This window comes from Phacochoerus africanus, chromosome 8, assembly GCF_016906955.1.
Source record: "Phacochoerus africanus isolate WHEZ1 chromosome 8, ROS_Pafr_v1, whole genome shotgun sequence".
Lineage (NCBI taxonomy): Eukaryota > Metazoa > Chordata > Mammalia > Artiodactyla > Suidae > Phacochoerus > Phacochoerus africanus.
This window is the reverse complement of record NC_062551.1, coordinates 63,329,776-63,354,724: the sequence shown is the minus strand read 5'-3', so window position 1 is coordinate 63,354,724 and position 24,949 is coordinate 63,329,776. Positions and strand designations below refer to the sequence as shown.

The 24,949-nt window shown below is 59.0% G+C and overlaps 3 protein-coding genes across 4 annotated transcripts; 2 read left to right on the top strand and 1 right to left on the bottom strand.

The window, feature by feature from the left end:
* Positions 1-4,835: 4,835 nt before the first annotated feature.
* Positions 4,836-8,131, bottom strand: TMEM88B (transmembrane protein 88B). Its single transcript, XM_047793174.1, has one exon. The coding sequence runs from the start codon at positions 7,271-7,273 to the stop codon at positions 6,998-7,000; it is 276 nt and encodes a 91-aa protein (XP_047649130.1). The 5' UTR covers positions 7,274-8,131; the 3' UTR covers positions 4,836-6,997.
* A 2,961-nt stretch (positions 8,132-11,092) lies between these two features.
* On the top strand, positions 11,093-14,827 carry ANKRD65 (ankyrin repeat domain 65). 2 transcript variants are annotated; one of them, XM_047793644.1, is made up of 4 exons: positions 11,093-11,274; positions 11,416-11,609; positions 11,789-12,323; positions 12,718-14,827. In XM_047793644.1, the coding sequence occupies exons 1-4, from the start codon at positions 11,182-11,184 to the stop codon at positions 13,123-13,125; spliced, it is 1,230 nt and encodes a 409-aa protein (XP_047649600.1). In that variant the 5' UTR covers positions 11,093-11,181; the 3' UTR covers positions 13,126-14,827. The 2 variants fall into 2 exon arrangements, with proteins under 2 accessions (XP_047649600.1, XP_047649599.1); XM_047793643.1 differs by having other exon boundaries at positions 11,093-11,609.
* Positions 14,828-18,630: 3,803 nt separating this feature from the next.
* On the top strand, positions 18,631-22,559 carry MRPL20 (mitochondrial ribosomal protein L20). The gene is made up of 4 exons (XM_047792608.1): positions 18,631-18,796; positions 18,882-18,992; positions 20,575-20,652; positions 22,195-22,559. The coding sequence occupies exons 1-4, from the start codon at positions 18,710-18,712 to the stop codon at positions 22,366-22,368; spliced, it is 450 nt and encodes a 149-aa protein (XP_047648564.1). The 5' UTR covers positions 18,631-18,709; the 3' UTR covers positions 22,369-22,559.
* The last annotated feature ends 2,390 nt before the right edge of the window (positions 22,560-24,949 follow it).

The following is a 24,949-nucleotide window of genomic DNA, read 5'->3' as shown; positions in this document are numbered from 1 at the left end:
TGAGGAGCTGCCGCAGGAACAAGCGAGAACTGTGTCCCCGCCGCCCCCACCCCCTTGCCGGGAATCTTGGCAGTGGCGGTGCTGGCTCAGCTCCACAGACCTCCATTTCTGGGACCAGAAACTGCCTGGTGCTTCTGCGTGGGCCCCAGAAGGTGGCAATGGGCTTGAACCCCCCAAAGTTCGGGGTCCCCCAGAGGGACCGCACCTGGCCCCCAGCCCTCCAGTGCATGAGGCTGCTGTGGAGATGAGGCTGTGAGCAAAGGCAGCTGCAGGAGACCTGGGGGCCCAGTCGTGGGGCCCAGGGAATCGCTGCAGATGCGGCTTGGCTCACCGGCCACCACTAGCAGGAAGGGGCCGTGCTGGATCCGCCCGGTGGCGTCCCCACGCCTGCCCAGCCGTGGGCCCACAGTCACACCTCGGCTGTCCTGCTGGGCTGACGGGGAAGTTTCCGTCCCTTCTGGAAAAACTGAGCGGCTTTTCTTGGCCATGACGCAAGCCCTCGAGGAAGCAGGCATCCTCCGGCCTCTCCCTCAGAGGGACAAAGGACTGGGGGCCCAGCCTTGGGAATGCTCAGCCAGGGTCTCTGCCCAGCCTGGGCTGAGCTCGGCCACCAGCCTTGACCGAGGCACCCCTGCCCAGAGTCACTCCTGATGTTGGTGCTGAGCTCTGGCCTGACCCCCAGGAGATCAGCCCACCCCCAGCCACTCAGCTCTGCTCCCCCAGGTCCCAGATCTGCCCTGTGGCTCAGCTGGCCACCTCAGCCCTACTGCCCCTGAGGAAGGACATGGGCAGATAGATGGAGGGTCCCCAGGGAACATGGGGGTCAGCCAGGGGTGTAGTGGTCAGGGCCAGGGCTGGGCTTGAGGCAGACACCAGAGGAAGCACAAATATAATGGCCCGGAAACCTCCTCTCCGACGGGGGTGGTGTGGGGGATGGGGGAGAGACGTTCAGAGGCCGCCAGGACACAGCAGCCCTGGCCCCAGCCCTCTCCCTCCCCTGGGCTCAGCACCCCCCCACTGCCGCCCCCACCACCTGGCCCTGGTGTCCTGGGGTCCAGGAGGAAGGAGCAGCCCGTGTGCTTGAGACAGCCCTGCCCACGGCCTCGGTCCGGTCCAGGAGTCCGCAGGCATCATTTCTGGAGCTGGCCCACCCTGTCTGTCAGTCCACAGGCCGGGGGACAGGGTTCCCCAAGACCCAGGGACATTGCTCTCCAAGGCACTGCCCCTGGCCCCAGCGGGTTCGCGGGAATGTGCACTCCTCCGCACCCCCAGGCTTCTGCAGAGAAGAAGGGCCTTTTGTCCCCAGCTTACTGTGGTCATGTTGACCCCAGGGAGAAGGGCAGCTCCCGGGGCCTCCGACCCCACCCCCGACCCCAGCTGAGGGCACTCTGCCGGGCCTGAGGGGCAGAGCAGCTGGCCCCGAGCCCACCCCGTGGGGTGCCTGGGCTCTGTTTTCTCATGTCACTCGTGTCTTACACTTGCACCCACAAACATGCCAAGGGATAGAGAAACCAAAAGTGGGGTAGCTGCTGTGGGCCTGGGGGGTGTGACCTGAGGCCCCCTGACTAGACCCCACAACAGTAAGTGGGGTGGAGGAAGGCTGTGGCTGTGAGCAGCAGGGCGGAGAGGCCCCGACCCCTCCCACTCAGCTCCCCCACCCCACATGCCTCTAGACTCCACCTGCCTGGTTGTGGCCGGGGACATGCCAGGGCCTGAGGGCCAGTTGTGGGGGGGGCGGTGTCTGAAGGTCCCATTGTCTCACTCCCTTGGAGTCCTGACCTGCCCTTTGTGGCCCCAGATCTGACCCCTCCCCAGTCCTCCTGCTGGCCACAGCCAGGGTGGCAGGGATGATGGCTGAAGGGATGGGCAGCCTGGGCACAGGGTGGGCGACATTTTCTCTGCATTCACTCATCATCTCCGTGCTGGGCCCAGCTACACGACAGATTCTGCCCTGGGGACATGTGGGCACTGGGCAGAGCCCTCGTCCTCTCGGCCCTGCCAAGCCGGACGGGGCCCCGGGGGCCGGGTGGGGGCCGGCTTGCAAAGATGCATGTCTGCTTGTTCTCCCCACGGCCAGGTGGGCAGGAGTCCGGGGTCTGTGAGAGCAGTAAGGAGCCATGGGAGGGAAAAGGGCAAGGGGCAGCAGCGGCTTCTGGGAGGCCAGGGCCCGGGGCAGGGTGAGGGGTAGTTACCATCAGAGGTGGGGCTCAGTGGGCAGGGCTGGCAGGAAGAAAGGCAGGCAGGTGTCCAGGTTTTCAGCCTGTGCCCTTCCCCAGGTGGGACCCTCCCTAGTTTTGTCCCCTGCGCTGGAACCTTCTGTAATGGGGAGGTGAGCACTAGGTCCTGACCCAGCCCCAAGCGGGGAAGAAGACAGCAGGGAGGGACAGCCCTGTGTTCGCACCTCTGGGAGGCTCCCCAGGCATGGGGGCAGGGGGAGCCAGCACCAGGCTCTGCTAGTTCCGACCCAGCCCACCCGTCACAGCTGTTTCTGCCCAGCGCACCTTGCTGGTCCCCATGCCTGGGTGGGGGCAGGGCTCACTCTGGGGTGTAAGCTGTGGGGACAGGAGGGGCCAACTCTCCTGGCCCCCTCCTAGCTGCTCACCGCTCAGGGTGTGCCTGCAGACACCTGAGCTGCCAGGAAATACTTCGGGAATGAATATATGGCCTTGGGCAGATCGGGGAAATGTGCAAAGCCCAGACTCTACACCTGTGGGGTCAGGACCACGCCTGGCAGGGGTGTGAGGGCCGGCAGATGGGGGGACGCAGGCATGCATGTGTCCACCCAAACGGAGGCCCCCCAGGCCAGGCACACTCTCACAGGGCGGCGCCTGGGGAGACACTGTGTTGTCTTAAGTGGAGGTTTCCTCCTGGCCCAGCCAGTAGCCCAGGGCCTCTGCTCCCCTGGCCCAGCCTCCCTGACAGCTGGACCCCTCAAAGCAGACCCCGGGGGTCTCTGCAGACCCTCCACAGCTCCCCGCACGTGTTCCTTTTGGGAGTGGGCAGGGCGGGCCTGGGAAGCTGGGACACACCTTAGGAACCAGCAGGCTCCACCACGGAGCTTCCCCCGCGGCCTCCCCACCCCCAGCAGCCCAGCTGTTGTTTTGATGACTCCGGGGCCAGGCCGATTCTCAGGAGAGTCCTCATTCTGGACGCCTGGCCAGAGCCTGCCCAGGCCAAGGCAGGAGGGGAAGGAAGGCGGCCTCAGACCCAGGGAAGCAATCCTTGGGCGCAGGGCAGGCAGCCAGGCTCCCGTCTGACTGGCTACAGGCAGTTGGAAAACCCCAAGGACTCCTGCTGGACCCAGGCCAGCCCCAGCCCAGGCCTGCTCCAGCCTGAGCCCTGGGCGCTGCACCTTGGGCGCATCTGGGCTCTGACCTATTGGTCACAGGTGGAGCCCGGCCGGCCGAGATGGTGTGCGAGACCCCTTACAAGGCCTTTCAGCTATGACTAGACTCTGGACGAATTACAACAAACATATATATATATATTTTTGTCTTTTTCTAGGGCTGCACCCACAGCATTTGAAGGTTCCCAGGCTAGGGGTCGAATCAGAGCTGTAGCCACCGGCCTACGCCAGAGCCACAGCAACACCGGATCCGAGCTGCGTCTGCGACCCACACCGCAGCTCACGGCAACGCCAGATCCTTAACCCACGGAGCGAGGTCAGGGATCGAATTCGCCACCTCACAGTTCCTAGTTGGATTCCTTAACCATTGAGCCACGACAGGAACTCCTACAAACACATTTTTAATACACTGCTGGGCTTACGGGGAAGTAGATATGCCCTCAAAATGAAACACTAAAAATGCGTACACACATGAACAAATGGAAGAGTGAACAGAAACCCAGGACGATGAAGGGAAATGAATGGGAAAGCAGAGAATTCCTCAGCACAGGGATGGGGAGCCACATGGTATCAGGGGTACAAGTGGGTGGCTCAAGCAGTGGGCTACCCACCAGGACCCTACCTGGGTCACCAGGGTACCCTCTCTGGACGGATGTGTTCTCAGAATTTTCACTGGTGTGGGCTGACACTTCACAGGAATAAACATTCAAAGAAACAATATTCTAGGGGTTCTCTTCATGGCTCAGTGGTTAATGAACCCGACTAGGATCCATGAAGATGCAGGTTCGATCCCTGGCCTCGCTCCGTGGGTTAAGGATCCCGCGTTGCCATGAGCTGTAGAGTAGGTTGCAGATGAGGCTCGGATCCTGCGAAGCTGTGGCTGTGGTGTAGGCTGCAGGCTACAGCTCTGATTGGACCCCTAGCCTGGGAACCTCCATATGCCACAGGTGCTGCCCTTAAAAAAAAAAAAAAAAAAAAAAAAAAGAAAGAAACAATATCCTATTACTGAGTCAGCAGAAACAACAAGTAACATATTTTGACCCCCAAGTAAACTAAGCAATTGGAGTTGTTAGGTACGGACTCTAAAGTAAGTACATGCAAGTGTTCCTGGCGCAGCACAGCAGAAACGAATCCAACTAGCATCCATGAGGATGCGGGTTGGATCCCTGGCCTCGCTCAGTGGGTTAAGGATCTGGCATTGCCGTGAGCTGTGGTGTAGGTCAGCAGATGAGGCTCAGATCTGGAGTTGCTGTGCCTGTGGTGTAGGCCAGCAGCTGTAGCTCCGATTTGACCCCTAGCCTGGGAACCTTCATGTGCCTCGGGTGCGGCCCTAGAAAACAAAACAAAACAAAACAAAACAAAAAATGAGTACATGTAAACTGTTCCAGAAATCAAAGCTGGAATCTAAAAAATGATCACATTCCAAGAGACCAACGAAATGATCAGATTGGAATCAGAAGGAAGGACAACGTTGAGATATGATAGCGGAATTATTTATTTATTTATTTGGCCACAGCCACACCCACGGCCCCGTGGAAAACACAGAGGAGAAATGAAGTGACAATGACAGGTAAAAGGAAAATGGGAAGCAGTCGTGTAATGGGTGTTCCCCAAGAAAGAGTATGTGCAGTGAATGAGGCAGGATTGAAGAAAAAATGTTTGAGAATTTTCCAGGACCGAGGAACGATGTGAATCCTCAGAAACGGGAAACAGCGGGTACCAAAGGGAGAAATAAGAGCAGAGCCACAATCAGAACGATGCCTGAAAGCACAAACCGCCAAAGACAGCAAAGATCCTAAAGGTGTCCTTTACGCCAAACGCAAGCCCTGAGCTCTGCAAGCTCCGGCGCTGTGGCCGCCGCTGAACTTGGGGAACCACGGGTGTGGAAGCCTCCCGGGCAACTCCGATCACCTCTGGGACTCGCTGGAGGCCCGCTGACGGACTAGACAGCGGGCATGCAGGGACTGCCCTTTGTGCACGGACGGGGGCCCAGGGCAGCCTCAATGGCAGACGTCAGAAAACCGCCCTTTCAGGAGTCTGGCCACGCGCGCCTTCTCGGAGAGCCATCTGCCTCCTCCCTGGGGCGTCCCAGCTTCTCCGCAGCTGCGGGGACTTCGGGGCCGGGGTGAGGGAGGGGAAAGGCCGACCGGTCAGGGGGAGTCCGGAGCCCTCTCGCGGCCCCTGGGAGCGCTGTGCACGGAAGCTGGGCAGCGTTCTGGCGCCCGGCCAGGACCTGGACCCTAAGCTCGCCAGCCTGGGGCTACGTGATGGGGCACACGGGGACAGTTCGGGGGCCTCCGGGATTTGGAGAGATCTCCGGGGTCACACCCAGGCGCAGAGCTGCTCCTCCCCGTCGGGATGGCTTCGCGTGCACCCCCAGTCGCTGGACACCGAATGACCGCGGGGTCCGGGACCCCTAGTGGGGGGTGGCAGCAGCGCGCGGAGGCGTCGGGCCAAGCGGGCGCGGGCGGCAGAGGCGAGCACCAGCAGCGGAGGCAACGAGAGGAAGCCCAATACGATGAGCGCCGCCGATCCGCGGTCCGAGAGCAGGGCACGGCACGCGGGGCGGGGCGCCGGGTGGACCTGAGGGCGAGGCGGACCGTCAGGCGGGGCTGGTGGGGCCTCCATCCCGGGATGGGGCCTGGGAGCCAGGGGACTGGGAGGGAGCTCAGCCTCCATTCCAGTTGGAGGGCTGGCGAAGGGGGGGGGCGGGGCACACGGAGCCGGGGAGGGGCCTGAGAACACGTGGATTGGGAGAGGGAGGGGCCTGGCGCCCACGGACCCAGAGCGGGCGGGACCTCAGCTCCGGGGCGGGGCCCGCAGGTGGGCGGAAGGATTGGGTGGGTCCTGGAAGCAGGTGGCCCGGGGCGGGGCCTGAGGTCTGGCGGAGTCGGGTGGCTGGGGCCGGCTCGGGGCCGGGCTTTTCTGAGCCTAGAATGGATGATCGGAGACCCAGGTGGTAAATGGCAGGAGGAGGAGTTCCTGGAGGGGAGGCTCAAAGAACAGTTGTGCGGTTCCCCGACCCGCGCCTTCCTCCCTTCTCTCCTCTCTGACGGCCCTTCCCTCTGTTGGCATCTGACCTCAAGGCCCTTCCCGGGGGTGTTGCCAGCTGGCACCACCTTCTAGTGTGTGGCTCCGCGTTTGGTCCCCTCCCCACCTTCTGCCTACAGAAGGAGGGACCCGGGGACCCATCTGCCTGTGCCCTCCCCATCCCTAAACCGCAGCCCTTTCCACAGGCGGGAAGCCGGCCCAGGGTAGGAGGCATCTGCCAGGGGCTCTGGGCGTGGGGACTTCGGACTCCTTAAATCTGACGACATCCCTGTCGTCTCTTCCTGGAACATCCTCCTCTTCGCACCCTGCCCAGCTGTCCAGGCCCTGGCGGCCCCTGGTACAAGGCCGAGCAGCCTCAGGGGAGGGGAGAGAGCTGTTCCCTTGGGGGACAAACAAAAGCCCTTCTTTTGCTGTGGCCGGCGGGGGGGGGACACTTGGCAGAGGAAGGGGCTCTGCAGGGAGGGGCACACATGCCTCTGGGGACAAGAGGCCATGCTGGAAGGGCGCAAATCCACCTTCACCCCCCGGGCCCTGAACTTCCACAGGACCTGCTCCCCCCAAGGATCCCAGACCGTGCCCACCCCTGCGCCCGTGGAGGGCTCAGCTCACCCTCGAGTGGCACAGGAATCCCAGGTAGACGATGGTGGCTGCTGGCAGCAGCACCAGCAGGAACACAGTTGCAGGAAGCAGAAGGTGGAGCAGGAGCCCCGCCAGGGCCCGGCCTGACAGCAGCAGGGTCCCTAGGCCTTGGGCAGCCCACCCTGGGGACATCCGTGCAGAGGTCTGGCGGTCAGCAAGCCTTCCGGGCAGCATGGGTGCTGTGTCTGAAGTGCCCTCTCCCTCATCCTCCTCTGTCTCCCTCTCCTGCTCACTCATGCTCTCTTGGGCAGTGGGCCTGGTGGGCTCACAGCAGTGGTCACGTGGTATGACTGCCCCCCGCCCCTGCCTCCCCCCGTCAGACTAGCATCCTTTTCACCCTAGGTCCCCAGGTCAGACCTCCACCCAGCAACCAGATAGTGGAAGAGCTGGAGAGCAGGACCTTGGTCCAGGTAGGTCCAGCCCTGACCATCAGTCTCCAGGGCCACACCTGAGCCTTAGGTCCCTCCGCTGCCAGGCTGACTCTCTCTGCCAGGTTACTACAGCTCTGGCCCTGGCCAGTCTCCCCAGCCAGCTCCCGCACATTCTGGTCAGCGCCTGCCTGGCTGTCCTGTCCGCACCGCTCTGCGCCAGGCCCTCCTCCCTCCCCATCCCGCCCTCTCACACAATGACTGCGGTTCATCGGCCTTGACTCTGGCAACTGGAGAGGTCAACGCCCACCTCACCCGCAGCCCTAGCCCCTGTTGGTCCCTCGAAGAGAATCAGAAAAGAGCCCCAGAAGATGCCAGATGCCTACACTGAGAGGGCGGGTGGGCCATCCTTAGTGGGCGCCCAAGACGAGCAGCTGCCATCCCAGGCACCCTTCCTGCCTGAATCCAGTCCATCCTGAAAACAGTGGGAGCACGTAGTCCACTCTTCCAGGTAAGGAAGGCGCCCTCCCAGCCCCTCCAAAACCCCAACTGACTTCTCCAATATTGACTCAAACCCTCTTCGCAGCTCCTAGGATCCCAGAATTTCAGAGCACGACAAAGGGTGTTTTCAGTACCTCTGACGGGGAGTTCCCTGGTGGTGCAGTGGGTTAAGAATCTGGTGTTGTGGAGTTCCTGTGGTGACAAACCTGACTAGGATCCATGAGGACGTAGGTTTGATTCCTGGCCTCGCTCAGTGGGTTAAGGACCCGGTGTTGCTGTGGCTGTGGTGTAGGCCTGCGGCTACAGCTCCGATTCAACCCTAGCCTGGGAACTTCCATATGCCACAGGTGCAGCCCTAAAGAGACAAAAAAAAAAAAAAAACGGGTGGTGTTGTCACTTGGGTTCCATCTCTGGCCTGGGAACATCCATATGCTGTGGGTGCGGCCAAAAACCCTGATAAACAAGCCACCGCCGGCATAACTAGTCGACACTTAAACCCCTGCATTGGTTATCTGTGAGCTGGACCAGGGAGGCTGTATGTTTCGCTTCACTCCACCCACAGGCAGCCTCAGCCCTTCCAACTGGGCTTCTAACATTTTCCAGGCCTCTCCAGCTCACCGCCGCCCTTCAGACACATGGGGACGTAGGCGATGACGGCGACAGTGTACACCTGGTTCAGGGGGCACAGGTGCAGACATGCCTACCAGGACGTAGTTGAGGCTCCCTGCAGCTCCTGCCCGCCCTGCTGCCCAGCACACATGCCCTTTAACTGTCTTTGCTGGCACACACGTGACCTCACAGTAGCTGTTTATTTGGCATGACTCTCAGAGGTGGATCTGAGAAAATGTTGCTGTGGTTTATGTCGGAGAGGGTTTGGCCTATGTTTTCCTCTAAGAGTTTTATAGTATCTGGTCTTATATCCAGGTTTTTAATCCAATTTGAGTTTATTTTTCTGTATGGTGTGAGGGAGTGTTCTAATTTCATTCTTTCCCATGTGGGTGTCCAGTTTTCCCAGCACCACTTATTGAACAAACTGTCTTTTCTAATAGCTGCTTATTTGGAAAAAAATGGTGAAAATGAATAAAGTTTGGATAGAGAGAGTTCAGACGGCAAGGCTAGCTATCTTATTTGCTTTCCTTTCTTTTCTTTTTTTTGCCACCCCGCAGCATATGGAGCTCCCAGGCCAGGGATCAAATCCGAGCCACAGCCTCAAATTAAGCCGCAGCTGTAGCAACACCAGATCCTTAACCCACTGTGCCATGCTGGGGATCGAACCTGCATCCCAGCGCTCCCAAAACACTGTCCATCCTGTTGTACCACAGTGAGAGCTCCTTATTTCCTTTCCAAGCCCATCCTATCCTCAGGTCCCTTCCTCATTCATTCACTCATTCAACAAACACTCTGTTGAGCCCCCACTGTGCACTGGGCACCTTAAGGCCTGTGGATTCAGAGGGGAATGAGGCCAGCAGGTACCTCTGCCCTGTCGCAGGACAGCTCTGTGGGGGGGCCTGACAGTCTGGCCCCAGTCCACTGAGGTCACCTGAGCAAGCTGCAGTGCCCCCAGCCCCCATGGCCCTGCTGTCTGGCTCCAAGGAGGCCGCCAGGAGGTGGGTTCTAGCTCCCCAGCTCTGACGAGGGCTAGGACAGCCCACAGGGCCCCCAGGCACGGCTGCTGCACCTGTGCGTCCCTCGTGCCTCTGTCATCTGGCCATGCTCCTTATTAAAAAGAACAGCAACAGCAACAACAACAAACAGTGGAAACGAATCCGACTAGGAACCATGAGGTTGCAGGTTCGATCCCTGGCCTCGCTCACTGCGTTAAGAATCTGGTGTCGCTGTGAGCTGTGGTGTGTAGGTCGCAGACTTGGCTTGGGTCTGATGTTGTGGGCCAGCGGCTGGAGCGCCGATTGGACCCCTAGCCTGGAAATCTCCATATGTTGTCGGTGCCGCCCTAAAAAGCAAGGAAAAAAACCCAAAAGAAAACAGGATCTGGTGTTGCCGTGAGCTCCGGTGTAGACACAGCTATGGATCTGGTGTTGCTGTGGCTGTGGTGTAGGCCGGCAGCTGCAGCTCTGATTCAACCCCCAGCCTGGGAACCTCCATATACTACCCCCGCAGACCTAAAAAGACAAAACAAAACAAAAGTGCTGTGGCTCCGTCACTGCTGTGGTGGGTTCGATCCCTGTCCTGGGAACTTCTGTATGTAAATAAAATGAAATAGGTACTTTTGTGCACTGAGAAGCCCTAAATAGGAACATAAAACAGAGTTGGGGATGAGGTTGCTTCAGCTCAGTGGTCAGGCTCCAGGGCCTCCCAGGGAGGGGCTATCTGAGCAGAGGGCCTGTGCCCCCCCCCCCCATAGGGCCCATGTGGCTGCCGAGTGGGAGAGAATCTCCATTCCCTGCCCGGACACCCACCCTTGGGCCTGGCCCTGGGACAGGCTGCCTCCCTCTGGGGGCAGGGCTCTCAGGAGGCCTCGTCTGGGGGAGCCTGGGGGGAGCTCTCTGCTCTCGGGGGACAGTCACGAGGCCATTGGAGGGACAGGGCTATAGGAGCCAGCCACACCTCCTTCTCCCATCTGGGCTCTGGACAGGTGGGCTTCCCCAGGGGTTGGGGGACGGGAAGCCGCCGTCAGGGCCTGCCCGCAAGCCCGGGCCACCCAGCCTCAGGGCCCCAGAAACAGCCACTTCCTGGCTTCCTTTGCCTGGCTGCCTCTTTCAACGGCCCGGGCGTCTGCCCCTTTCACAGCCCCAGAGACTTGCCTCAACCTCTCGAGTGGTTTCCGAACTCCACCCCTCATCCAGGTCGCCTGCCTGGTGCAGCGTCTGGGTGGTGAGGGTCCCACCAGACCCTGTCTGCCCCAGCCTGGAATCAGGCAGAGGCCAGGCTCCAGCAGGGACAGCAGTTGGGGTGAGGGGCAGGGCTTGAGGTAGGGACCCAGGAAGGTGGGGGAGTGCCTCCTGGGGGGCAAGTCCTGGCACCGCAAAGGTTGTGCTCCTTGGAGGAGCTGTGGTCCTTGGGCAAGTTCCTGCCTGCCTGGCCTTTGTCTCCCAGGATGGAGGACAAGCCCAAGGCCCTGGCAGGTGACAGGCTGAAGGGGGCTGGGACAGGGGCTGCGGCCTCCCCTGAGTAAGTTGCTGGGTAAACACTGTGGGGACCTGGCTGTTAGTCTGGCCGGGGAGGCACCACTGCCCCTGCCAACCCACACGCAGCTGCCGCTCTGGCCCTATAGCCCTGTGGGAGCAGACACGCCCACTGCTGCACCTTCAGAGCTTCATGAAAGGGCCCTTCAGGCTGCGGCTGGGCCAGAACCACATGGACGGTACCCCCAGCCAGAGGACGGAGCCCCTGGGCAGGGTTCCTTTGGGGGTAACTGGGAGCCAAGGCCCTCAGAAGCTAAATGGTGGCTGGGTTCCCCTGGGGAGAGAGGGGTCTATGTTGGCCTGGGGACAGTGGGCCAGCTCTGGCGTGTGGCTTCCAGCGTCCATGAAGGATCCCTGTTCTTGCCAGACGGACTCCGAGGTCTCAGAGCCTGGAGAACTGGAACTACGGTGGTCGGAGCTGGGCTCTGAGCAGGCCCTGGGAGCTGGGACAGAGGGGCCCGGCGGCTCCCGGGCCTGGGGGTGCCTGCTGCAGGCTGTGTGGCAGGGTCACGTGGGCCTGGTGACTCAGCTTCTACGACAAGGGGCCAGCCTGGAGGAGAGGTGAGCCCCCAGATGGGACCCAGTACCTTCGTGGGGGTGGGGGTGGCTGCGGGCATCCCTTCACTGGCTGGGGACCAGCTGCCCCTTCGGGGCCGAGAGGGGCCCCTAAGGTGGGCAAAGGCGGCAGATCTCTTCGCCCGGCAGGGGCCCATCCCACCGCGCACCTGCTCACCTTGCAGGGACAGCGCCGGCAGGACCCCCCTCCACCTGGCCGTGCTGCGTGGCCACGTGCCGCTGGTGCGTCTCCTGCTGCAGCGCGGGGCGCCAGCGGGAGCCTCAGACCGCGCGGGGCGCACGCCGCTGCACGAGGCCGCCTGGCAAGGCCACTCGCAGGTGGCCGAGCTGCTGCTGCGGCGCGGGGCGCGGGCGGACGCGCGCTGCGGGGCGGGCCTCACGCCGCTGCACTGGGCCGCCGCGCTGGGCCGAACGCTGCTGGTCGGGCGTCTGCTAGGCGCGCGAGGCCCGGGCCCCGAGGCGGCGGACGCGCGAGGCTGGACGGCGGCGCAGTGGGCGGCCGCGGGCGGCCGGCTGCCGGTGCTCGAGCTGCTGGCGGCGGGCGGCGGCGCTGGCCTGGACGACGCCCTGCTCGTGGCGGCCGCGGCCGGGCGCTCGACGGCGCTGCGCCTCCTCCTGGCGCGCGGGGCGCAAGTGGACGCCCGGGACGGCGCAGGGGCCACGGCGCTGGGCTTCGCGGCCGCCCTGGGCCGCCCGCAGGTACGTCGGGGCCCAGCTGCCCCCGGCCCACCCCCGGCCTGAGTGCCCGGGAGGTGGTGGGCAGGGCTGGCGGGGAGGGGCCGGCCACCGAGGGCCCAAGGCCCGCCCTGACTGTGCTGCCCCCTGGTAACCGATTCTCAGGCCCAGGGAGGGCACATGGCTGGCAGTAAGATAGTCACTGAACACCAGGCCTACGTCCAGTTAGCGCCATCCCCTCCCCCCGCAGCCAGAAGGGGCACCAGGCACCTCAGGACTCTCAGGGGCACAGTGGACGAATCCCCAAGTCGAGGCCTGTAGGTGTGGTGTGGAGAGAGAGGCTGCCAGGGGCTGAGGGCAGAGGTGGTCCGGGCCTGGGCCAGGCCAGGGCCTGCCCTCTCCTCCCCTCCTCTTCCAGGACGTGGAGGTGCTGCTGGAGCACGGTGCAGACCCCAGCCTCAAGGACAGGCACAGCCGCTCAGCCCTTCACAGGGCTGCCGCCGGCGGCCACCTGCTGGCTGTCCAGCTGCTGGCAGCCTGGGGAGCTGAGGTAGACGCCCAGGACTCATTGGGCCTCACACCTCTGCACTATGCTGCTCGGAGAGGCCACAAGGAGGTCGCAGGCCACCTTCTGGACAGGGGCGCGGAGGTCAACGCGGCTGGCTGGCTCCACAAGACCCCCCTGCATCTCGCTGTGGAGCGGGGCCATGGACCCACTGCAGAGCTTTTGCTGAGCCGAGGGGCCAGCCCCACACTGAGGACGAGGTGGGGGCAGGTGGCCCAGGACCTGGGACCTGCCCTCTGTGGACAGCCGGAGAGGCCCTAGGGATGGCAGGGCCAGAGCAGGACAGAAGGTTCTGGGCTCCCGAAGCCTAAGAGCAACCCAGGCTCCACTCTGCTGGCCTGAGGCCGCCCACCAGGGTGGAGGCGGGAACTGCCCAGAGGTCCTGGGGGAGAAGCAGGCAGCAGGCCAAGCCCCAGTAACAAGCAGGTGGCCGGAGCTGGGACAGCCCCACTGACTCCCGAGGCTGCATCACCCCTGCAGCCCCAGCCTTCTCCATGCTCTTTGGTCGAGAGGCTGAGTTGTGGCAACAGAAGTGACCACAGCTGCTGTGTCCCCTTGGTGGGTCCACCATGGCAGCGTCTGCAGCAGTGCTCCCTCTGCACATGTCTCCTTACTTGCTGGGTTCCCTTGAATTTGGCATTCGTCCCCTGCCACCCATTCGTTAATGACCGGGCCAAACGAGAGGCCAGTTGTATTCCTCTGCTGCCGTCCCCAGCCCAGGCCGCCTTTTCTTACTGCCCACCCGATACTCCTCTGCTCGGTACCCCCCCAGGCCAGGAATGCCCCTGTGCACCAGGGCCCCCTGGCTTCTCAAAGGAACCAGTGCTCCGCTGCCGCCGGCCGCCGGCCCTGCCCGCCTTTCCTGCAAGAACCTCGGTAAAGGCCTGAGCTTTCCCTGGGCCCCTGTGCCCTCTTCCTGGTCGACACTGTCTGTGCCCCAGTGGGGTGTGGTGTGCCTCCCGTCGGGAGATCTAAGGACTGCAAGCCTTTTTTCAAAGACATTAGCCTCTCCCTGTCGCCCCTGAGCCATCTCCATAAGTTCAAAGTCCTGCAGTACAAGTGCAACCGAGGGACAGTGGCCCTGGTGGCCACCTCTGTGTCCTCACAGAAGATCAATGGCATTATTCGGATTCTCTGGAAGAACAGCTTTGGAGGACAGATTTCACTTTGCAACAGGGAGAGTTGTCATGCCAATTTCGTGCCTCTCCCAGGGGACCACGGGAGCCCTTGGATTTTTCTCCCAAGACAGCGGAAGCCTTTGGAGAGTTGGTGCTTCTTTGACTTTGTACCTTTGGCTCACGGCGTGTGCAAGTGCAGAGCGGACTGAACTTAGGAGAGAGACACCCAGGAGATCAGGGAGATGGTGGTGCCCTTGCAGTGGAGGCGGGAGACGCGGGCGGCATAGGGATGATCCTGTGGGTACAGCCCTCTGGGCTCGCTGGTGGCTGGAGGAGAGTGGCCAGGGCCGGAGTGGGGGGACACAACCAAGACTTGTGTGAGGCCGAGGCGGGGGCCTGAGCTGGAGGGAGTCTTCACGGGAGATGTGGATGTGGAAGGGGGCGGCTGGAGCGACATCTTCAGGGTCCTCAGAGTAAAGGTGGTTTTTAAAGCTACAGGACGACCCCATGCCCAACTCCCCGGCAGCCTGAGCTGTGTGAGTTTCAGGTGGGTCCTGCCCTGTGGCCGCCAGGCCGTGGGGAAGCCTGTGATGACCGGGACCTCTAAGACCGTCCTTGGCCTCCAGGGCCCACAGGTCCTCAGCAGTCTCGGCCTCTGGCCTCCCGCTTGCTCACTGGTGCTGGGCCCACGCTGACTCCACTCCCACTGTGGCCTCTGCGCCCTTGTGCACACCGGGCCTTGCACTTGCTGCTCCCTCTGCCTGCTCCATCCTGCTTCCTGCATCACTGGACCGCCCCCCCCAACACTGTCCTAATAGCATTTAAAATGGGAAAAAGGAGTTCCCCGTGTGGCTCAGTGGTTAATGAATCCTACTAGGAACCATGAGGCTGCGGGTCGATCCCTGGCCTCGCTCAGTGGGTTTAGGATCCAGCATTGCTGTGAGCTGTGGTGTAGGTCGCAGACTGCGGCTTGGATCCTGTGTTGCTGTGGCTGTGGTGTAGGCCCCTAGCCTGAGAATCTCCATATGCCACAGGTGTGGCCCTAGAAAAGACAAAAAGACAAAAAGGGGGGGGGGGCTAGAATTTAAAATGGAAAGCTCTTCTTTAAGGAGAATGCTAGTTAGTCAACATGGAAAGCCTTTTTTTTTTTTTTTTTTTTTAAATGAGAGTTGCAACGTTTATTTCAGGTTCTCTCTTGGGTTTTTTTTTTTGTGTGTGTGTGTGTGTGTTTTTCTTTTTTTGCCACACAGGCAGTATGTGGGAATTCCTGGGCCAGGGATTGAACCTACGCCGCACAGCAGCAATCAGAGCCACAGCGGTGAGAACGCAGGAGCCTCAACCTGCTAGGCCATCAGAGAACTCCCTGGAAAGCCTTCTGAAGCCAACGATGGCAGTGACGGACGGAGAGAGTGAATCCTCTCAGGGCAGGGCCACGGAGAGGGCCACTAGCACGTCCTTTCCTTTCCCAAGAGGGGTCAAGCTTCACGTCGAGGGTGGCATTTCAGCATTTCAGCCCACGGCATGCTTTTCCTGGCAGCCCCAGATGCTGGCTGAGGACAGCACAGGTGCTCGGGTCTGGCGTTTCTGCCCAACCCAGGGCTTCCCTTCTAGGCGGTCTTTGGGCTGGCTGAGGTGCTGTCCCATCCGCATCTTCCCTCTTTTGCAGGCATGGCCCAGCACACTCTGGGCCTCCACTTCCCTCTCAGCAGCTACAATAGGAGGGCCTGTAATGACCACAAAGTGTCTGTCTACAAACTATGTATCAGCTACAAATGAGGTGGAGAAGCCTGCTGTGGCAAATGACATAGTGACCAAGGAGCTGACACCACCCATGTCCACGTGGGCTGCCCTCATGGCCTCCTGATACCGTGAACTGAAGACACTGTAATTTCTGCAGCATTCTGCTAAAAACGGGTAACCTGACCCTAATCACGAGGAAACAGCAAACACACTCAGATTGACAGGCCAGCCTGTACTCTTCAAAAATGCCAAGGTTAGCACAAATTGTAAGTCAACTATACTTTTTTGTTTTTCGCTTTTTATTTTTTTAGGGCTGCACCTGTGGCATATGGAAGTTCCCAGGCTAGGGGTCGAATCAGAGCCACAGCAACGTGGGATCCGAGTTGTGTGTGCCACCTACTCCACAACTCACGGCAACCCCAGATCCTTAACCCACTGAGCGAGGCCAGGGATCAAACCCGTGTCCTCAGGCATCCTAATCATGTTCGATGAAGGGAACTCCCTGTACTTTAATAAAAAAGAAAAAAAAATGTTAGAGGAGAAATTTAAAGGAAAAGAAAAATGCCAAGGTCAAGAAAGACAGAGAGGGAGTTCCTTTCATGGCACAGCAGAAACAATCCAACTAGGATCCTCGAGGATGTGGGTTCCATCCCTGGCCTTGGTCGGGGGGTCAGGGATCTGGCGTTGCTATGAGCTGTGGTGCAGGCCGCAGATCCTGCAGAGTTGCCGTGACTATGGTGTAGGCTGGCAGCCATAGCTCCAACTGGACCCCTAGCCTGGGAACTTCCATATGCCATGGGTGGGGGCCAAAAAAAAAAACCCAAAAACAAAAATGGCGGAGAAAGGCTGAGGAACTGTTCCAGATTTAGGACTGATAATCAGACAGACGTAACAACCACACAAAGTGTACAATCCTGGACACTCGACAGAGCTGGAATAGGCACCGTGGACGAGACAGCAGTGTCGTATTAATGCTGAATTTCCTGATTTGGATCATGGTTAGAGAATGTCCTTTTCTCGGCAAGTACAGTGAAGCGTTTAGCTGCTCCGTGTCCTCGCCCACGGGCCGGAAGAAGCATTGACAGAGACAATGAGTTTAAAATGGAGGAAAGGTAAACAGGTGGTGCATTTGGGTAGAACACGTTGGGGAGTTTATTTTAATATTTTTATTAAGGGCTATAAAACCATCCAGAAAGTTAAGTAAATGTGAGCAGGGGTGTGTGTCCTGATAAGAACTTTCGCTGCCTCCTTTCCCTTCACGGTGGCCTTCACATCACAGGAGGCAGCGATTCTGCGCCATTTTCGCTTCTTTTATTACGTGCTGCAGAATTTCTGAATCCATATCCGCCCTCAGTCTTCTCCTTTATAAATCAAATTCATTTTCAATCCATTGCTTAGAGGGAACCTATTTTTTTACTGTTCCACAATGAGGACTTTTTTTCCCACAACTTGTCCGTAATGCAATGGAGTCGGTTTCCCCCGCAGTCTGTTGAAGGAAAAACCGGTTCCAGCTGGGCTCATCGTTTTCACCAGAATTGTTCTAAGATTTAAAAGCAAGTTTGACTTGCTCTTGGCAAAGTGGCAAGAGCACCCTGCAGGGTCTGTAACGGCCCGAAGTCCCTCAACAAAACCAGAAGTTTCTTAAACTAGTCTTGCAGCTTTTTTTTTTTTTTTTTTTACTGCTTTTTAGGGCCACACTTGCAGCATATGGAGGGTCCCAGGCTAGGGGTCCAAGCGGAGGAGCCGCTGGCCCACACCACAGCCACAGCCATGCCAGATCCAAGCCGCGTCTGCGACCTACACCACAGCTCAAGGCAACGCTGGATACTTAACCTACTGAGTGAGTCCAGGGATCGAACCCCCAACCTCATGATTCCTAGTCGGATTAGTTTTCGCAGCACCATGACAGAAACTCTGCAATTTTTATTTTTATTTTTTTATTGGTTTTTTTTTTTTTTTTTTTTTGCTATTTCTTGGGCCGCTCCCGCGGCATATGGAGATTCCCAGGCTAGGGGTCTAATTGGAGCTGTAGCCGCCAGCCTACACCAGAGCCACAGCAACAGGGGATCCGAGCCGCGTCTGCAACCTACACCACAGCTCACGGCAACGCCGGATCCTTAACCCACTGAGCAAGGGCAGGGACCGAACCTGCAACCTCATGGTTCCTAGTCGGATTCGTTAACCACTGCGCCACGACGGGAACTCCCGCAATTTTTAACATCAGATTTAAATTATAAGCTACAAAGTTACAAAGCTACAAAGAAATCACACACTCCATTCTACCACCTTAATTATCTTATGTAATAACGGTGATATAATGGTAAGATGGTAAGATAGTGACAAAGTACTCGCAATATAAACTGCTCTTCCGGAGTTCCCATCCTGGCTCAGTAGTTAACGAATCCGACTAGGAACCATGAGGTTGCGGATTCGATCCCTGGCCTCGCTCGGTGGGTTAAGGATCCGGCGTTGCGGTGAGCTGTGGTGTAGGTTGCAGACCTGGCTCGGATTCCCGCGTTGCTGTGGCTGTGGTGTAGGCCGGCGGCTACAGCTCTGATTAGACCCCTAGCCTGGGAACCTCCATATGCCGCGGGAGCGGTCCTAGAAAAGACAAAAAAAAGATAAACTGCCGTTCCAACCGTCTTAAAACGCACAGCTTGCGAGCGAGTCCCCTATGGCAGGCAGTGCGCAGGGGACAGCCCCGCTCCGCCTGGGTGTCGGCTCACCTGCGGTGGAACCTGCGCTCGCGCCCCGCCCCGCCCCGCCCCGCTCCGCCCCGCCCCGCCCCGCCCCTCGCGCCCGACACGAGCCGGAGCATGCGCACGGGAGAGGGGCGCTGGCGCGGGCCCGGAGCGCACGCGCGACGCCCCGGAAGTCCCGCGGCGGGAGGAGGGCGGTGAGGGAGGTGCTGACCTGGAAGCGTTCCGGCGACCTGGCGGCGGCGGGGGCTGCGCGTTGGTGAGTGGAGGCGCCGGCCGGCGGGCGCCATGGTCTTCCTGACTGTGCCTCTCTGGCTGCGGAGCCGCGTCACCGACCGCTACTGGCGGGTCCAGGAGGTGCTGAAGCACGCGCGGGTGAGTGTGTCGCTCGGCCCGCGCCCCCGCCCGGCCCTGCGCGCGCGGGCCCCGCCGACCGCGTCCTCTCCTGTTTCTTGACCAGCACTTCCGGGGAAGGAAGAATCGGTGCTACCGGCTGGCCGTCAGGGCTGTGACGAGAGCGTTCGTGAAGTGCACGCGGGCCCGCAGGCTGAAGAAGAGGAGTCTGCGGACGGTAAGCGCCGCCCGTCCCCCTCGCTGGCCGCTGGCGGGCCTGGTCCCGAGAGAGGGCCGACGAGCTGTACAAAGTACCGGGCGCGCGGGCGTCGCAGCCGCAGATCGTGGAGATGCAGCGGCTCGAGCCCCCCTGCTCCTCGCGGATCGGGAACTTGGGGTGGTGCTCCGTCTGCGTTGCGCGTTGCCTAGACCTCTGGATGGGTCGCGTGCGTGTTCAAACCTGGAAAGCGGTGACGCTCAGGAGGAAAGCGGGCTGAGCAAAGAACGGCTTGGGCGTTCCCGTCGTGGCGGCGCGGCAGCGAGTCCGACTAGTATCCCTGAGGACGCGGGTTCGATCCCTGGCCTCGCTCAGCGGGTGAAGGATCCTTGTTGCCGGGAGCTGTGGTGTAGGTCGCAGACAAGGCTGGGATCCCGCGTGGCTGTGGCTGTGGTGCCGGCCGGCGGCTGAAGCTCCGCTTGGACCCCTAGCCCCGGAGCCTCCATGTGCCGCGGGAGCGGCCCTAACATGCAAGGAAAGTTATACAAATAAAAAGCGGCTTGAAGAGCCCCCACAGACAGAGCCACGCAGGGCTCTGGCAGCACCCTCACTCACCCTGAAGTCTGGCCCAGCCTCCTCCGAGCCTCCGGCTGTGCTGCCTGAACAGACCCTGCTCTCCCCTGGCAGGCCAGGTCCTTTGTGTGGTCCCTCCGCCCTTCCCTCCAGGCTCTTCACTTCTCTGCAGTTTCCTCCCTGCCTGGGAGCACGTCTCAGTGGTTCTTTTCTACAGAGCATTTGCCTCAGATTCCTCGCTCTTTGTATTCCTGCTCGGTGCCTTAAAACCGCATTCAGGCATTAAGGCTTTACAGGGTGTGGTTTTCCTACTAATCTTGTGGAAAGAAGGTGGCATTTGGGTAAAGAGCATCAACTTTTGCTCACTATTGTATTTCAGCCTATTTGCCTGAAGAGAACTCTGACTTTTTTTTTTTCAGGGCTGCCCTCATGGCATATTCAAGTTTCCAGGCTACGGCTTGAATCGGAGCTGCAGCCACTGGTCAATGCTATGCCACAGCAACACCAGATCCGAGCCTGTCTGCGACCTACACCACAGCTCATGGCAACTCTGGATCCTTAACCCACTAAGCAAGGCCAGGGATCAAACCTGTGTCCTCATGGATACTAGTCAGATTCTTTTGCGCTGAGCCACGACAGGAACTCAGAACACTAACTTTTGTAGTTCCTTTAACAAAAAACTTTTTTGTTCGGTCAGAACTTTTGCTGGGAGCTGGACGTAATATATAACTAGTTCTTTATTTGTGTGTGTGTGTTTTAGGGCTGTACCTGCGGAATATGGAAGTTCCCAGGCCTGGGGTCAAATTGGAGCTACAGCTGCTTGCTACGCCACAGCCACAGCAACTCGGGATGTGAGCCCTGTCTGTGACCTACACCACAGCTCACGGCACCGCCAGATCCTTAACCCACTGAGCAAAGCCAGGGATGGAACCCACGTCCTCATGGTTCCTAGTTGAGTTCATTAACCACTGCCATGAAGGGAACTCCTAAACAACTACTTCTTAAATCTCTCAATGTTTTCTCATTTCAGCTCTGGATTAATCGAATTACAGCTGCCTCCCAGGAACACGGCCTGAAGTACCCAGCGTTTATCGTCAATTTGATTAAGGTAATGGTTGAGAATGTGGTCCAAGCCTGCATGGTCCCGTGTTGGCACCCTAACACTGCCTTGATTCGTGGGCTGGGGTTTGGCAGGTTCAGGATTTGCCACCCTTGTCCCGCCCTTGCTCCTCTGGTAGCACAATTGGTGACAGGGCACGTGGTACCAAAGCCATGAGTCTTGGTGTGTACTCATTAAGGAAGAAAGGTAGAAAAACTTGGCTTTAACTTTAGACTTTAGTTTCGGAGTTTTATACTGAGGGAATTCTGATGAGGTAGCAGATCAAGTCGAAACTCATAATCAAAGGAGTGCCCCAGTGGCTTAGTGATTAAGGATCTGGCATTGTCACTGCTGTGTTGAGGGTTCAGTCCCTGGCCTGGGAACTTCTGCATGCCACAGGCTTAGCCAAAAAAAAGAACTTATGATTGAAAAGAAGGTGGAATATCTCGAAGGGAGTGAGTTAAGCATGTGTGACAAAAATCTTGGTAACTTGCATCTGGTGGTCAGGCTACTGTTTCTGCTTTTGTGTAGGAGTTCCCATCGTGGCTCAGCAGTAGCGAACCTGACTAGTATCCATGAATAGGAGCCATTCCTCCCTACGGCTGTGCTGATGCCGCTTTCTCCTGCGCCTCGGGCTCACTGACACTGCCTGTAGACCTTGCTGCCGCTTTACTTGATGGGAGACTTACTTGGCTTTCTTAGGAAATTAGCAACACTTGTCTTTGTTGTTGTTGTTGTTTTTTAGGGCTGCACTTGCAGCATATGGAGGTTCCCAGGCTAGGGGTCTAATCAGAGCCGTAGCCGCAGGCCTACACCACAGCCACAGCAATGCAGGATCTGAGCTGCATCTGCCACCTATACCACAGTTTACAGCAACACCGGATTACCGCTGAGTGAGGCCAGGCATCCAACTCGCATCCTCATGGATGCTAGTCAGGTTCGTTAACCGCTCAGCCACAATGGGAACTCCAAGAACACCTGGCTTTGATCCTGGGTTCCTCTGCTTGCGCCTTACATACCTTTTCTGTCTTACTCTTCATCATTTGTAAAATTGGAATTGTGGTTTCCTCTTCCTAGCTGACGTAAAGAGCAGCCCGCGCCAGCAGTCTGGGTGATGGCCTTGGCCTGTGGCTGGACAGTGCCTCTCCTCGCCCCATTTACCCTCTGGTGTCCTGCTCAGACAGGTCGCACCACTCAAGCGATCTGTGCTAAGGTTGCTCAAATCATAGGACACGCAGCTAAAGTGCATTTAAAAAAATTTTTTTTTTCTTTTTAGGGCCGCACCCATGGCAGATGGAAGTTTCCAGGCTAGGGGTTGAATCTGAGCTACAACTGCCAACTTGCACCACAGCCACAACAATGCCAGATCCGAGCTGCGTCTGCGACCAACACCGCAGTTCATGGCGACACTGGATCTCCCACCACTGAGCGAGGCCAGGGATCAAATCTGCACCCCTCGTGGTTACTAGTTGGATTTGTTTCCATTGCACCATGACTGGAACTCCCGAAATGCATTTCTGATGCTCACACAGGCTCTGCTTTTCTTCCCAGTGCCAGGTGGAGCTCAACAGGAAGGTACTTGCAGATCTAGCCATCTATGAACCAAAGACTTTTAAATCTCTGGCTGCTTTAGCCAAAAGGAGGCGAGAAGAAGGATTTGCTGCAGCCTTGGGGGACGGGAAGGAGCCTGACGGCATTTTTTCCAGGGTGGTCCAGCACCGCTGACGGGGAGGCTGACATCGACTGCCCTCTGCAGCGGAGCGTCTTGGGAAAAGGCTTCCCCTGTGATGATTGTACTGCCGTTTGTAAGTTTGACTTGCCTTTGTGTTAAATTTATATTTCAGTAACAGGCCTGAGTGGTGCCGGTTCAGAACTGTCTCGTGTGCATTGTACAAGTAAAGGTTATGTGGGGTTCAGTGTGGGGTGTTTTTTGGCATCAACAGACACCTCAGGGGCACCGCACGTGGGTGCCCCGCGTCTGGGCCGGGTGGTGTGAGGGGGGAGGCCACCAGGCGAGGGGTCAGCTGTATGCCCTTCCTCTCAGAAGCCTGGCTCTTCCTGTGAGCTGGGGGCCGTTTGCGCCGGCCTCTGAGCACTGGCCGGCCTGCCTGCTGTGCGCCTTGCCCTCTACCCTAGTCCTCCCAGTTTGTTTCCAGCAGGGACTCCCTGGCTCAGCTCTTCAGCCACGAGCACCAGCTGGTTTCCCTTACTCCTGAGCCCAGCAGGGGCAGCAGGCAGGGTGGCTTTCCTGGTCCCAGTCTCAGGTGAGCTGCCCCTGGTGGGGTGATCAGATCACCTGGAGAGCCTTAGACTCTTGGCTTCATTAATTCCAGGGAAATCACACAGCAGCCCCGCCCACCTCCGCTGACCACAGCCACATGGAGGTGGCATCACCCTCCCTCAGAGACAGGGCCCCCCCCTTGCCCTCTTTGGGAGCTCAGCCTGCCTGTGATCCACCCCACCCTGCCCCAACGGCGCTCACCAAAGCGACCTGGTACCAAAATCCAGGGGACACTGTTAGCCCTTGACCTCCAAAGACCATGCAGCTCTCCCTCTCCCCTCTGCTCTAGGAGAGCTCTTCAGGCCCACAGCAGCCCCACCGTTTGCTTGCTGCGGACTCCACTGAGCTGCTCCGGCCCGGGACCTCTCGCTCTGGGTCGTGTCGTGACGTCCTCCACCCTGCGACAGTCCCCCTGGAAGTCACCCCTTCCTGGGACCTCACTGCCCGGCAGCCTGAGCTTTTGAATCTGCCCACATTTCTCCATCCTCACTGCAGGCCCCATTGCTTCTGGCTCCAACCGCTACACTGGGTTCCCGAGAGAAACTTGTCACCAGGTCCAGAGAGGACTAAGAGACTGCAGGTGTGTGGAGGCAGGAGGCCAGTGCTGTTGGGCCACACCTAGTGCAGTACCTGACCACTCACGCACTAGTGTGTCTGTCTTCCTTTTTCGCACTGCACTCCTGGCATTTGGAACTTCCCAGGCTAGGAGTCAAATCGGAGCCACAGCTACTGGCCCACATTGCAGCCACAGCAATGCAGGATCCAAGCCCTGTCTGCGACCTACACCACATCTCACGACAACACCGGATCCTTAACCCACTGAGTGAGGCCAGGGATCGAACCTGCAACCTCATGGTTCCTAGTCGGATTCATTTCCAGTGCACCATGATGGGAGCTCCATAAATGCTACTGTTGAAGAGACAACAGGGTGGGGGATCCAGAGAGCCCTCTGGTGTCGGGGACCCAATTCTGTGCAAGATGCACCGCTGTGGAGGAGCTGCCTTCTCTCTCTTCATCTCCATAAAGGAAGGTGGGATGTGACAGACAGCTGTGTGCTGTTCCTGGCACCTGTGCCCCCTCTGGCTGCAGGACCCGGGTTTCCTTCCGTGCAGGCCCAGGTGCCATGGCCCTGTCCCCAGCCCCAGTCTGGCTCTGACTGGCTACAGCCATAAACTTTTCCCTCTGGCTAGTCACTGCAGGAAATGGGAAGCAGCCCAGGCAGGGGCAATGGAAAACACTGTTTCCAGGGGGTTCCAGAAGAGGAAATTCTTCCTTTCCTGGACAGTGTGCTGTTGTAGCCCACAGAGGAAACATGCTGGCAATGCCGGCCTGGGGGGTAGGGGCAGGGGAGCATGGTTATCATGTGGCCTGTGGGGATGAGAGACAGGTTTAGTTGGCACTGCTTGAGCTGCAGGATTAAGTCTCATCAGGAGTGAAAGGCAATGGCACCCTCTGGGTTTGGGGTTTGAGTCATGGGCGCAGTGACTGGCAGCTCCTGTTCTCCCGCACCCATCCAGGCGCCTACCCTGCCATCTCCTCTCCACCCTGCCCTCGCCCGGTCTTTTCCACATCCTCCCAGGTTCTTCCACTAATCTCGGTGGAAGTTTGGGAAAACTTTAGTAATAACGATTACCGCATCGTACGCGATTGCAACACTGTTGTCCGGTGACGTAAAAATTCATTGATTCTGGGAGCGCCTGGTACAACCGATGAGGAAATGAAGTCAAACCCGTCGATGGCTCCCCGCTGTTTCCGGGAGAAATGGCTGGAAACTACCCTTTCTTTTCTGTATGGACTCGACTTGAAGGCGAGAACTTTGAGAATATGGCATTAACACGTGTACCCCAAAACCTGGCCTCAGTAAAGGCTAGAGAGTAATGACCGCGCCGGCTGCCTCGAAGACCTCCGACACCTCCACCCAAGCTCTGGACCCCTGCCCTGCAGGACGCAGTTCCGGCGGTAGGAGAGCCGCCCCCACCCCCACTGCCCGGCAAGGGCCCTGCCCTCCCCTGGGCCCCCGCGGGA

Bases quoted from the DNA above. Each gene is read 5' to 3' on its own strand.
- TMEM88B (XM_047793174.1), bottom strand. From the start codon at position 7,273: ATGAGTGAGCAGGAGAGGGAGACAGAGGAGGATGAGGGAGAGGGCACT.
- ANKRD65 (XM_047793643.1), top strand. From the start codon at position 11,182: ATGAAAGGGCCCTTCAGGCTGCGGCTGGGCCAGAACCACATGGACGGT. The intron at 11,610-11,788 runs GTGAGCCCCCAG...CTCACCTTGCAG, and splicing joins GGGGCCAGCCTGGAGGAGAG to GGACAGCGCCGGCAGGACCC. The intron at 12,324-12,717 runs GTACGTCGGGGC...CTCCTCTTCCAG, and splicing joins CCGCCCTGGGCCGCCCGCAG to GACGTGGAGGTGCTGCTGGA.
- MRPL20 (XM_047792608.1), top strand. From the start codon at position 18,710: ATGGTCTTCCTGACTGTGCCTCTCTGGCTGCGGAGCCGCGTCACCGAC. The intron at 18,993-20,574 runs GTAAGCGCCGCC...TTCTCATTTCAG, and splicing joins AGAAGAGGAGTCTGCGGACG to CTCTGGATTAATCGAATTAC. The intron at 20,653-22,194 runs GTAATGGTTGAG...TTTTCTTCCCAG, and splicing joins TTATCGTCAATTTGATTAAG to TGCCAGGTGGAGCTCAACAG.